The 14,891-nt window shown below is 43.1% G+C and overlaps 1 protein-coding gene across 1 annotated transcript in view; it reads left to right on the forward strand.

Annotated features, from left to right (window-relative positions):
- Positions 1–14,891, forward strand: part of LOC134345927 (putative uncharacterized protein DDB_G0282133) — an 87,584-nt gene that overhangs the window by 24,764 nt on the left and 47,929 nt on the right. Inside the window, exons 3-5 of the mRNA XM_063047279.1 lie at positions 1,072–3,854; positions 3,892–4,887; positions 6,143–6,259. Coding sequence (XP_062903349.1) covers positions 1,072–3,854; positions 3,892–4,887; positions 6,143–6,259 — 3,896 coding nt within the window. The remainder of the gene's footprint in view (positions 1–1,071; positions 3,855–3,891; positions 4,888–6,142; positions 6,260–14,891) is intronic.

The raw sequence follows: 14,891 nt of genomic DNA on the forward strand, positions 1-14,891 counted from the left end.
TCAGTCTTTGCTTGTGTGTAGTTTTCTATTGTTTCTATTATGCTTCTCTGTTTTCCTGTGTATGCCTGCACATGAATCTTAAGGTAATATATGTAACGGTGCCATTTACAGTAAGTACTTTGGTAAAACTCAGACCGGCCTCTGCAGCCACCTGAGGATGCTGCAGTAGACAACATCTCAATAGAACACCTTACTCAATTTGTGTGATTGTGCCACTGATACTGCTTTGATAATGAATTTACTCTGAACTTTGGACTTGCACGACTGTCGACCTAATGCTGAAATATAGGATAAAGTTGGTTAGCACTGATTCTTTGTTGAAAATTATGCAGTATGCCTTCAAATATCCATCATTGCTTACCCACCACCTTAGCTTTAAAGCAATCTTACTCCACTTTAGTCAGCTCTGCCTTCATTCCTTTGTTATTTTCTTTATTTAATTTGAAGACCAAGTTGCAGACAAAAGTATTCTCCTCCATCATGTTGTGATACCTCTTCACTAGAGAATTATTTACTGTAAAATAGTTAATTAATCCTGTTTTATTACACACTGCAGGATATAAAATTAGTTGTTTTACTATGCACTTTCTCAATTGCACCACATGAAGCTGTAGTCAGGAATACCTTTGCTAATTTTGTATGTTGAATCTTTATGGTTGGAGTCCGCATATTTATTGGAATACATATCTTGCAAGGCCAATTTTCTTTGTTTATACACTGTCTTAAAATGTAACTACTACGTGTGGGCCTATACATCGTTCTCACCATTGACTTTGTCCCTTTGCTAAATCTTATCTCCATCTAAATTCATTCTATATTTTAATCTTCTCAGCAAATATATTTTTTCTCTACTAATTGCACAGAGAAATTGTTTGCCTTAAGTAATTTATTGTTATTTGGCCATTAATAATTTTAATTATAATTTATGTTATGTGATTTGCACAGAATGATGAAGTGATGGTGGTTAGTTACAGCTGCAGAGAAGAGAATGATGTTTCTGGCATAGTTTCCCATTATGCAGTATACTCATATGTGCTTATGATTATTTTCAAACAATATTTTTGCTATTAGATACTACGTCAACACCAACAAAGACTACCTCAACTACCTCATCGACAACAACAAGCCTAATTCCACCAACAACCAGGATTCTAAGAACCTCAACTCCAACGGCAAACTCAACTACAACAACAAACTCAACTCCAACAGCAAACTCAATTCCAACGGCAAACTCAACTACAACAGCAAACTCAACTCCAACAGCAAACTCAACTCCAACAGCAAACTCAACTACAACAACAAACTCAACTACAACAACAACCTCAACTCCAACGACAACCTCAACTACAACAACAAACTCAACTACAATGGCAAACTCAACTCCAACGGCAAACTCAACTACAACAACAAACTCAACTCCAACGGCAAACTCAACTCCAACGGCAAACTCAACTCCAACAACAACCTCAACTCCAACGGCAAACTCAACTCCAACGGCAAACTCAACTACAACAACAACCTCAACTCCAACGGCAAACTCAACTACAACAACAAACTCAACTCCAACGACAACCTCAACTCCAACGGCAAACTCAACTCCAACGGCAAACTCAACTACAACAACAACCTCAACTCCAACGGCAAACTCAACTACAACAACAAACTCAACTCCAACGACAACCTCAACTCCAACGGCAAACTCAACTCCAACGGCAAACTCAACTACAACAACAACCTCAACTCCAACGGCAAACTCAACTACAACAACAAACTCAACTCCAACAGCAAACTCAACTACAACAACAAACTCAACTCCAACGGCAAACTCAACTCCAACGGCAAACTCAGCTACAACAACAAACTCAACTCCAACAGCAAACTCAACTACAACAGCAAACTCAACTCCAACAGCAAACTCAGCTACAACAGCAAACTCAACTACAACAACAAACTCAACTCCAACGGCAAACTCAACTCCAACGACAAACTCAACTACAACAACAACCTCAACTCCAATGACAACCTCAACTACAACAACAAACTCAACTACAACAACAAACTCAACTACAACGACAACCTCAACTACAACAACAAACTCAACTCCAACGACAACCTCAACTACAACAACAAACTCAACTACAACAACAAACTCAACTACAACAACAACCTCAACTACAACGGCAAACTCAACTCCAACAGCAAACTCAACTACAACAACAAACTCAACTCCAACGACAACCTCAACTACAACAACAACCTCAACTCCAATGACAACCTCAACTACAACAACAAACTCAACTACAACAACAAACTCAACTACAACAACAAACTCAACTCCAACGACAACCTCAACTACAACAACAAACTCAACTACAATGGCAAACTCAACTCCAACGGCAAACTCAACTCCAACAACAACCTCAACTCCAACTGCAAACTCAATCCCAACGGCAAACTCAACTACAACAATAACCTCAACTCCAACGACAACCTCAACTACAACAACAAACTCAACTACAACAACAAACTCAACTCCAACAGCAAACTCAACTCCAACGACAAACTCAACTACAACAACAACCTCAACTCCAATGACAACCTCAACTACAACAACAAACTCAACTACAACAACAAACTCAACTCCAACGACAACCTCAACTACAACAACAAACTCAACTACAACAACAAACTCAACTCCAACGACAACCTCAACTACAACAACAAACTCAACTCCAACAGCAAACTCAACTACAACAACAAACTCAACTCCAACGGCAAACTCAACTCCAACGACAAACTCAACTACAACAACAACCTCAACTCCAATGACAACCTCAACTACAACAACAAACTCAACTACAACAACAAACTCAACTCCAACGACAACCTCAACTACAACAACAAACTCAACTACAATGGCAAACTCAACTCCAACGGCAAACTCAACTCCAACAACAACCTCAACTCCAACTGCAAACTCAATCCCAACGGCAAACTCAACTACAACAATAACCTCAACTCCAACGACAACCTCAACTACAACAACAAACTCAACTACAACAACAAACTCAACTCCAACAGCAAACTCAACTCCAACGGCAAACTCAACTACAACAACAACCTCAACTCCAACGGCAAACTCAACTCCAACAACAACCTCAACTCCAACGACAACCTCAACTACAACAACAAACTCAACTACAACAACAAACTCAACTCCAACGGCAAACTCAACTACAACGGCAAACTCAACTCCAACAGCAAACTCAACTACAACAACAAACTCAACTCCAACAGCAAACTCAACTCCAGCAGCAAACTCAACTCCAACAACAAACTCAACTCCAACGGCAAACTCAACTCCAACAACAAACTCAACTCCAATGGAAAACTCAACTACAACAACAAACTCAACTACAACAACAAACTCAACTCCAACGGCAAACTCAACTACAACGGCAAACTCAACTCCAACAGCAAACTCAACTACAACAACAAACTCAACTCCAACAGCAAACTCAACTCCAGCAGCAAACTCAACTCCAACAACAAACTCAACTCCAACGGCAAACTCAACTCCAACAACAAACTCAACTCCAATGGAAAACTCAACTACAACAACAAACTCAACTACAACAACAAACTCAACTCCAACAATAACCTCAACTCCAACAACAACCTCAACTACAACAACAAACTCAACTACAATGGCAAACTCAACTCCAACGGCAAACTCAACTACAACAACAAACTCAACTCCAACAGCAAACTCAACTCCAACGGCAAACTCAACTACAACAACAAACTCAACTCCAACGGCAAACTCAACTACAACAACAAACTCAACTCCAACGGCAAACTCAACTACAACAACAACCTCAACTCCAACAGCAAACTCAACTCCAACGACAACCTCAACTCCAACGGCAAACTCAACTCCAACGGCAAACTCAACTACAACAACAACCTCAACTCCAATGACAACCTCAACTACAACAACAAACTCAACTACAACGGCAACCTCAACTCCAACGACAACCTCAACTACAACGGCAAACTCAACTACAACAACAACCTCAACTCCAACGGCAAACTCAACTACAACAACAAACTCAACTACAACGGCAACCTCAACTCCAACGACAAACTCAACTCCAACGGCAAACTCAACTCCAACGGCAAACTCAACTCCAACAACAAACTCAACTCCAACAGCAAACTCAACTACAACAACAAACTCAACTACAATGGCAAACTCAACTCCAACGGCAAACTCAACTCCAACAACAAACTCAACTCCAACAACAAACTCAACTCCAACAACAAACTCAACTACAACAACAAACTCAACTACAACAACAAACTCAACTCCAACGACAACCTCAACTACAACAACAACCTCAACTCCAACGGCAAACTCAACTCCAACAACAAACTCAACTACAACAACAAACTCAACTCCAACAACAAACTCAACTACAACAACAAACTCAACTACAACAACAAACTCAACTCCAACGGCAAACTCAACTCCAACGGCAAACTCAACTACAACAACAACCTCAACTCCAACGGCAAACTCAACTCCAACAACAAACTCAACTACAACAACAAACTCAACTCCAACAACAACCTCAACTCCAACGGCAAACTCAACTCCAACGACAACCTCAACTCCAATGACAACCTCAACTCCAACGACAACCTCAACTCCAACGACAACCTCAACTCCAATGACAACCTCAACTACAACAACAACCTCAACTCCAACAACAAGTTGTTCATGTAGTCCCAATTTCTGTAAGAATAATGGAATCTGCATAGCAAATGGGAATGAATGCAGTTGTATCTGCACCAATGAATACCATGGAAAACTTTGCAATGAATGTAAGTATATTAGTTTTTCTTCTCTACAAGATATTGAATAAGAATTCTTTCCCTGAAATTGATTTCCACTTTTTTTTTTAACCAATCATTAAGTTCAATTGGCAGCTGTTATTCAAACAATTATACTTTTTCAAGGAATTTAATAATGTAACTGAAAAGGACTTTCACACATAGCTAACGTTTGAAGAAATAGCATCCTTTCTGTAAGTTTCTTTCTCGGTTCTTGTGAGCATTTCCCTATTTAGTTGTCATTCTGTTTGCTATTTTGTGTCCTCTTTATTTTGTTCCTTCCTGCTATTTTCTCAAGGCATACTGTAAATTTGAATCTTGTTGAGTCTATATGTGGTTTGCATCTCTGCATTCCATGTCTTTCCCTTAAAAGGATGTCTGCAGTCCAAGGTCTGGCAGGATAAATACCTACCATTCTGCTTCAGCCATTGAAATGTGTATATTCCATCTTGTCACCTCCATAGTAAAATAAGTGAGTTACAACATTTATAAACCTCACTCCAGCAATGCTTAAGAAATCCTTTCACACAAATACAGTGTAAAAAACCTTTGAAAGAGTTCCATCTGTGAAGTTGCACCACATTAATAGGTCTGGCTGTCTATTATTCATTCACACCCGCTCCACTCCCACCCACCCCACCTTTAGTAACCTGGATTTCATGATCTAGTTCCAGGAAGCCTAGGAAACCAGTGGGCTCCCAGTAAGACTTCCAAATTCATGCTGGCATCACTATAAGCTACCAGCTTGTTTGTTTTGTAGCCCTATTTTGCTCATCTGTCATATTGAGGTTGCATGTGAAAGGCAGCCGACTGGAGATGGCTTCTAAATGACTGTCATCTTCTACACATCCAAACATTCAACATCTCTTGTTTTCCAACAGCCACACTGTAGATTTCAGCCTAGCGTGCTTCACCCAAATGTGCAATGTATGTCATGGTAAATAATGCAGTTTCAGAACTCCTTTGTCCTCGCAGACATTGCCAGATTCCAAAGGTCGAGATTACATTGCATTGGGATGTGATCTCCACTTTGTGGTCACCAATTAGGAATGTAATAAGGGTACTTAATTAGTTTCAGCACACCTGGGTCAGACGTGTCACATAACATTCACAATTGGAGAGTCGCTGATGCCCAGAGAGTCAACCCCAGTGGGAAAGGGAACTCTCAAGAGAAAGAAACAAACAGGAAAAGGAGAGGTTTCACATTGTAGAGTATTTTCCTGAAAAAGTTATTTTTCCTTTACAGCGGCTGTCTGCGGAAATTCTTCGATGGAAGTTGAAGGCCAAAACGTTACCTTTGAGGAAATTTATCTGGGTTCCATTGGCTATTCAAAACAGCTCTGTAACCCCAGCACTGCTAATGGTAAGTAAATTGAATTTTTCCTTCCTGTTGCTGTGTTGGTTAGTTTTATTTGATTGCAACAAAGCTAATTAAAAACAGTCCTTGCAAATAATCAGAGTTTGTCATCCTTGGCCATATTTATAGAACTTAACATTTTAAGAAGATGCAAAAGCAGAAAAGGATATTTGGTCCCTTTTGCCTGTTTTGTCATTCTATAATCAGAATCAGAATCAGTTTATTATCACCAGCATATGTCGTGAAATTTGTTAACTTAGCATCAGCTGTTCAATGCAATACATAATATAGAAGAAGAAATAATACGTACAAAAAACCAGAAATAATATATATTTAAAAAGTGAGCTAGTGTTCATGAGTTCAATGTCCATTTAGAAATCGGATGGCAGAGGAGAAGAAGCTGTTCCCGAATTGCTGAGTGTGTGCCCTCAGGCTTCTGTACCTCCTACCCGATGGTAACAGTGAGAAAAGGGCATGCCCTGGGTGCTGGAGGTCCTTAATAATAGACGCTGCCTTTCTGAGACACCGCTCCTTGAAGATGTCCCGGGTACTTCGTAGGCTAGTGCCCAAGATGGAGCTGACTAAACTTACATCCTCTGCAGCTCCTTTTGGTCCTGTGCAGTAGCCACCCCTGCCCCCACCCCCATATCAGACAGTGATGCAGCCTTTCCGAATGCTCTCCACAGTACATCTAAAGAAGTTTTTGAGTCATATAGCTAATGTCTTATACCAATACCACTTTTCTACATTGTCCCTGTATCCTTTGATTAAAAATGTATCTATCTCTCTCTTGATCTTCTACAGTCCTCTTAAATAGAGAACTTCAAAGACTATAAAACCTCTGCAAGCGCAAGGTGAAATTTGTTTTCATTTCCCTTCTCAATGCCTAATCCCTTACTTCGAGCCTAAGACTCTGAGCCGAATTTGAGCTTGTTACTCTGCGGATCAACATACTGTACCCTGATCTTTGCAACCGATTTTTGATGTGATTGTGTATGAGACAAGTTGTAATCAAGTGAAACTACAAGAAAAAATATCATTGAGGACCTGTCTCTGGAAGGGATGAGGGGAGAGGAGAATTGGAAAAGAGTAAGCCCATGTATTTGGTGGGTGGGAAAGGGACTGTGAATCAGAATTGGAAATTAAAGCAAATTGGTGAATGAGGTACTGGAATAGAATGGGAAAGGAAGAGAGGACTATCAATTGTATTGATCAGACCCAAAAGACCCAAACCAATTTGAGCACCCAGAAACTGTGGTAATAAGTGTAAAGGCACAACAAAGTAACTTAAGCTGAATTTATTATCATAAAACAGAAAGCACAAATAAACACACAAAATGCTAGTAATTCGATTCAATTGAAGTTTAATTGTCATTCAACCATACATGAATAGAGCCAAATGAGACAGCGTCACTATGGGATCAAGGTACTAAAACACATTACTAAGTCACACACAAGAACACATTCACTGAATAAGAGAGTCCTGACAGTCCACCCCCACCCCACCCCTGTGACACCATGGCAAGATGTTCAGCCTTTGCACCACAAGTCAACAAACCCGTATAGAATACCAGTAAAATACAACGACACAGAATATGCATGTAGAGTCCAGAACCCCCAGCCCACCAATATTATATGTCAACCCATTTGGTGATACCGTGGCTTTGAGGCCCAGTCTTCGCATATACAAGACATATACTGTAGAATATTAATAAAAATTCAATAACACAGAATATGCATGTATATAGTCCAGAGCTCCCAGCCCACCGAGATCATTTCTCAACAGGTGATACTGCAGCTTAGAGGCCCAGTGCTCACATATATAGGGAGATATAGAGTGTTAGTAAAAATACAACCAGTCAAATATATATGTACGGTGTATAATCCAGATCCCTCAGTCCAATTGAAATTTTCAGTCGACCACGACTGTGCTACACCACCCTGGTAGAACACGACAGCTCGGACGCCTCTCCCGGAGCAGCTGAAATGCAAGCAACCCCGCAGCTTGAGGCCCGAGTCGATTGAGTGCTGCCAAGAAGTCTGCAGTCAACCACAACAGAGCTTGTCTTCTGCCGAGTGGAACCCTGGGAGAGCAGCACTGACTCCATTCTGAATGTTGTGCCACACCGCCCCCAGTGAAGCACAATGGCTTCGTCTCCTCATTTCGGCAGCTGCAAACAGGCAACACCGTGGCTTCAGGCCTAGTCCTTGCTGAGTGTTACGCCAGGGAGCTCCCCCGCCATCCACTCCTGCTCTCATCCAATAAATCAGTGAATCAGACTTGTGGCGTACCAGATTAACAACATCCACAAGGATCTTGCAATCACAAGAGAAGCGACCATGACGGCCACTCGCTATTTGACTGTCAGCCTCCTTCAATACAGGCAACAGCACGTTGCACAGCTCCTTCAAGCGAGCATCTTGCAGATGGCGTAGTCCTGCAGTACTTTAAGTTTTTAATGTATAACAAGATCTTGTGATCATTCGAAGTACACTTCCATAGCACCTTTTGTTGACTCTCTGGAAGCCACTGTGACCAGTCACACTGCCGTCTTGCTGGAAGTTGTGGTAAAGTTACAAAGATTTCAGTAAAGCTTTCAGGGCTCACAATTCTCAGCCGCTACTTGATTGTGGCCACTGTCAGAGGAACTCTGAATTCCAACTCATGAAATCAGCCTAGATCAGTCCCAGGCACCTGTTGATCACAATCCTTGGTCGAGGTTCCCAAGAACTGAGCAAGAGATGCCTCATTAAATAGGGATTCAATCCTCAAGCATTGAGAGACCTGCAGAGACAGATACATTCTTTGGTCTTTTATTCTCATGCTACTAGTGCCTAAGGCTAAGAAAGAATCCAGAGGCTATTAACAAACACTTAACGAACCTATAGTGTAATACAACGACACTTAACGGACCTTCTCCAAGGATTGTCACCTTGTCATGATGGAGAGGCTTGTGTGGTCCTGAGATCCCGAGAGCGATGCTGTCTGGAGCTATGCTTCTGGTAGGGTGACCCAAGGTGGTAAGGTCGAGGGTGAGGTCCCTGACGAAGAACAATCCAACCAAGACCTCACTGGTGGAACAGGCGGATGAAGTTACTTCGAACTCAACGGCTGTGAAGGCGGATGAAGGCTGCAACAAATCCATCAGCTCCAATCATCGTGGTTTCCATGCCATTGGAATCAGTTGGTTGATTTGTGAAGTATTATGTACTTACTGGAGTGCAAAATAGAACATAGAACATAGAATAGTACAGCACAGTACATGTCCTTCGGCCCACAATGTTGTGCCGACCCTCAAACCCTGCCTCCCATATAAGCCCCCACCTTAAATTCCTCCATATACCTGTCTAGTAGTCTCTTAAACTTCACTAGTGTATCTGCCTCCACCACTGACTCAGGCAGTGCATTCCATGCACCAACCACTCTCTGAGTAAAAAACCTTCCTCTAATATCCCCCTTGAACTTCCCACCCCATACCTTAAAGCCATGTCCTCTTGTATTGAGCAGTGATGCCCTGGGGAAGAGGCGCTGGCTATCCACTCTATCTATTCCTCTTATTATCTTGTACACCTCTATCATGTCTCCTCTCATCCTCCTTCTCTCCAAAGAGTAAAGACCTAGCTCCCTTAATCTCTGATCATAATGCATACTCTCTAAACCAGGCAGCATCCTGGTAAATCTCCTCTGTACCCTTTCCAATGCTTCCACATCCTTCCTATAGTGAGGTGACCAGAACTGGACACAGTACTCCAAGTGTGGCCTAACCAGAATTTTATAGAGCTGCATCATTACATCATGACTCTTAAACTCTATCCCTTGACTTATGAAAGCCAACACCCCACAAGCTTTCTTAACTACCCTATCCACCTGTGAGGCAACTTTCAGGGATCTGTGGACATGTACCCCCAGATCCCTCTGCTCCTCCACACTACCAAGTATCCTGCCATTTACTTTGTACTCTGCCTTGGAGTTTGTCCTTCCAAAGTGTACCACCTCACACTTCTCCAGGTTGAACTCCAACTGCCACTTCTTAGCCCACTTCTGCATCCTATCAATGTCTCTCTGCAATCTTTGACAATCCTCTACACTATCTACAACACCACCAACCTTTGTGTCATCTGCAAACTTGCCAACCCACCCTTCTACCCCAACATCCAGGTCGTTAATAAAAATTACGAAAAGTAGAGGTCCCAGAACAGATCCTTGTGGGACACCACTAGTCACAATCCTCCAATCTGAATGTACTCCCTCCACCACGACCCTCTGCTTTCTGCAGGCAAGCCAATTCTGAATCCACCTGGCCAAACTTTCCTGGATCTCATGCCTTCTGACTTTCTGAATAAGCCTACCATGTGGAACCTTGTCAAATGCCTTACTAAAATCCATATAGATCACATCCACTGCACTACCCTCATCTATATGCCTGGTCACCTCCTCAAAGAACTCTATCAGGCTTGTTAGACACGATCTGCCCTTCACAAAGCCATGCTGACTGTCCCTGATCAGACCATTATTTTTTTTAATGCCCAGAGATCCTATCTCTAAGAATCTTTTCCATCAGCTTTCCCACCACTGAAGTAAGGCTCACTGGTCTATAATTACCCGGACTACCCCTACTACCTTTTTTGAACAAGGGGACAACATTCGCCTCCCTCCGATCCTCTGGTACCATTTCCGTGGACAACGAGGACATAAAGATCCTAGCCAGAGGCTCAGCAATCTCTTCCCCCTCCTCATGGAGCAGCCTGGAGAATATTCCATCAGGCCCCGGGGACTTATCCATCCTAATGTATTTTAACAACTCCAACACCTCCTTTCCTTTACTATCAACATGCTCCAGAACGTCAACCTCACTCATATTGTCCTCACCACCATCAAGTTCCCTCTCATTGGTGAATACCGAAGAGAAGTATTCACTGAAGACCTCACTCACTTCCACAGCCTCCAGGCACACCTTCCCACGTTTATCTCTAATCAGTCCTACCTTCACTCCTGTCATCCTTTTTTTCTTCACATAATTGAAGAATGCCTTGGGGTTTTCCTTTACCCTACTCGCCAAGGCCTTCTCATGCCCCTTTCTTGCTCTCCTCAGCCCCTTCTTAAGCTCCTTTCTTGCTTCCCTATATTCCTCAATAGACCCATCTGATCCCTGTTTCCTAAACCTCATGTATGCTGCCTTCTTTCACCTGACTAGATTTTCCACCTCACTTGTCACCCATGGTTCCTTCACCCTACTATTCTTTAATCTTCCTCACCGGGACAAATTTATCCCTAACATCCTGTAAGAGATCTCTAAACTTCGACCGCATGTCCATAGTACATTTCCCTGCAAAAACATCATCCCAATTCACACCCGCAAATTCTAGCCTTATAGCCTCATAATTTGCCCTTCCCCAATTAAAAATTTTCCTGTCCTCTCTGATTCTATCCTTTTCCATGATAATGCTAAAGGCCAGGGAGCGGTGGTCACTGTCCCCCAGATGCTCACCCACTGAGAGATCTGTGACCTGACCCAGTTCACTACCTAATACTAGATCTAGTATGGCATTCTCCCTAGTCGGCCTGTCCACATACTGTGACAGGAATCCGTACTGGACATACTTAACAAACTCTGCCCCATGTAACCCTTGGAACTAATCAGGTGCCAATCAATATTAGGGAAGTTAAAGTCACCCATGATAACAACCCTATTATTTTTGCACCTTTCCAAAATCTGCCTCCCAATCTGCTCCTCTGTATCTCTGCTGCTACCAGGGGGCCTATAGAATACCCCCAGTAGAGTAACTGCTCCCTTCCTGTTCCTGACTTCCACCCATACTGACTCAAAAGAGGATCCTGCTACATTACCCACCCTTTCTGTAGCTGTAATAGTATCCCTGACCAGTAATGCCACCCCTCTCTATCCCTCTTAAAGCACTGAAATCCAGGAATATTGAGAATCCATTCCTGCCCTTGTGCCAGCCAAGTCTCTGTAATGGCCACTACATCATAATTCCATGTATGTATCCAAGCTTTCAGTTCATCACCTTCGTTCCTGATGCTTCTTGCATTGAGGTACACACACTTCAGCCCTTCTACCTTACTGTCTTTACACCGTTTATTCTGCTTCTCTTTCCTCAAAGCCTCTCCATATGTTAGGTCTGGCTTTACTCCATGCACTTCTTTCACTGCTCTATCGCTCCGGGTCCCATCCCCCTTGCAAATTAGTTTAAATCCTCCCGAACCATGCCAGCGAACCTACCTGCAAGGATATTGCTCCCCCTCGAGTTCAGGTGCAACCCATCCAATCTGTACAGGTCCCACCTTCCCCAGAAGAGATCCCAATGATCCAAAAATCCAAAACCCTGCTCCCTGCACCAACTCCTCAGCCACGCATTCAACTGCCATCTCCTCCAATTCTTACCATCACTGTCACGTAGCACTGGCAGCAATCCTGAGAACGCCACCCTTGAGGTCCTGTTCTTCAGCCTTCTGCCTAGTTCCCGAAACTCACACTTCAGGACCTCATCCCTCTTCCTGCCTATGTCATTGGTCCCAACATGTATTACGACTTCTGGTTGCTTTCCCTCTCGTACCAGGATGTCGTGCACCCAGTCAGAGATATCCCAGACCCTGGCACCGGGGAGGCAACAAACCATGCGGGTGTCCTTCTCATGTCCACATAATCTCCTGTCTGCTCCCCTGACTATAGAGTCTCCAATGACGACAGCTCTCCTCTTCTCCGTCCCACGCTTCTGTATCACCGGGTCAGACTCAGTGCTGGAGGCCCTGCCACTGTGGCTCACACCTGGTCGGTCGTCCCCGCTGACAGTATCCAGGATGGTAAACTTATTATTCAGGGGAATGGCTACAGGGGTGCTCTGCACTACCTGTCTGCTCACCTTCGCTTTCCCCCCTCTGACTGTCACCCAACGACCTGCTTCCGACAGCCTAGGTGTGACTACCTCCCTGTAGCTCTCATCTGTGACTGCCTCATTCTCCCTTATGAGTCGAAGGTCATCCAGGTGCTGCTTCAGCTTCCTTACACGGTCTTCCAAATCGTGCAGCCGCATGCACTTCTGGCAGATGTGACTCTGCGGGAGAGGGGAGTTCCCCCAAGACTGCCACATCTCACATGAGAGGCACATCACCATCTCAGGAGACATTGTAAAGACTAACTGCGAGCTAGCTTGTCCTCCGCCTTTTCTCATCGAAGCCTCTCAAGTCAAAGCCTCAAATCTCCACTCCTCCGCTGGCCCACTCACTCACTGGCCGTTTTCCACAGGCCGCTTCGCTTAAGCTATCCCTCTATTTATCTGTCTGTCAAGTACACGTTAAACAATAGATCTATAGATCCCTCAATAAACTACAGATCCCTCAAAGTTGCAGCACAAATGGACAAGGTGGTTTAGAAGACGTATGATGTGTCATTATTCAGGGATTGTGTTCGAGAGTCACAAGGTAATGTTACAGTTCTGTAAAATACTGGTTAGGCACACTTGGAGTATTATGTTCAGCTTTGTCACATTTTAGGAAGAATGTGGAAGCTTTAGAAAGGATGCAGAGGAGATTTACCAGGATGCTGCCTGGATTAAAGAGCATGTCTTATGAGGAAAGGTTAAGTGACTAGGGCTTTTCTCGGAGAAAAAGAGGATGTGACATGGCTTGATTAAGGTGTACAAGATGATAAGAGGAATAGAGTGGATAGCCAAGACTTTTTCCAAGGGTGGAAATGGCTGATACAAGCATACCTTTAAGGTTTGAAGGAAGGCATGGGAGGGATGTTAGAGGTAGGTTTTTCACACAGCAAGTGGTAGGTACATGGAACACACTGTTAGTCACAGTGGTAGAGACAGATCTTTAGGGACATTTAAGAGGCTCTTAATTAGGCACATGAATGAAATAAAAATGGAGGGTTATGTAGGAGGGAAGGGTTAGATTGACCTTGGCATAGAGAAAATGGCCAATGGGCCTGTACTGTTCAGTACTGTGTATGTTCTATCCCTCTGTTCCTCCACATTCCTTACAACAACCTTGACTTAGCCTTCAAGTTCAATTTTCCAAATGTGTAACTTTACACTTTTCTGGATTGAATTCCATCTACCACTTCTCCATCTAATTCTGTGTCCTGTCTGTATCTCACTGCAATCTGCAACAATGTTCTACACAACCCTTCACACCTGCAACCTTTGTGTCATCCACCAATGTATTAACCCACCCTTTACTTCCTCAACTAAGTAATTTATAAAAATCACAAACAGCAGGGGTCCCAGAACAATCCCCGTGGGCGCCACTCGTCACTAACCTTAGGCAGAATAGGGTTCATTTACACCACTCTCTGTGGGCTAGCCAACTCTGAATCCATGCAGCCAAACTTCTATAGATCCCATGCCTCATGATTTTCTGGATGAGCTGACGATGGGGAAGCTGATCCAATGACTTACCCCCACATCCACTACTCCGCCTTCACCAATATGTTTTGTTACAACATATTTTGTCCAAAATTGATCCTGCAATCTTTGGAGATATTTACATTCTTTTAAGGGAGACGGAGGACAAGAAAAAGTAGTGTTCACCATCTTCATTAATTGCTCTAGCCATACTGTCAAATGGTTAAATCATAATTGTTTTGTTTTTGGCACATTGGCCTTCATAATT

Source organism: Mobula hypostoma, chromosome 4 (assembly GCF_963921235.1).
Source record: "Mobula hypostoma chromosome 4, sMobHyp1.1, whole genome shotgun sequence".
Classification (NCBI taxonomy): domain Eukaryota; kingdom Metazoa; phylum Chordata; class Chondrichthyes; order Myliobatiformes; family Myliobatidae; genus Mobula; species Mobula hypostoma.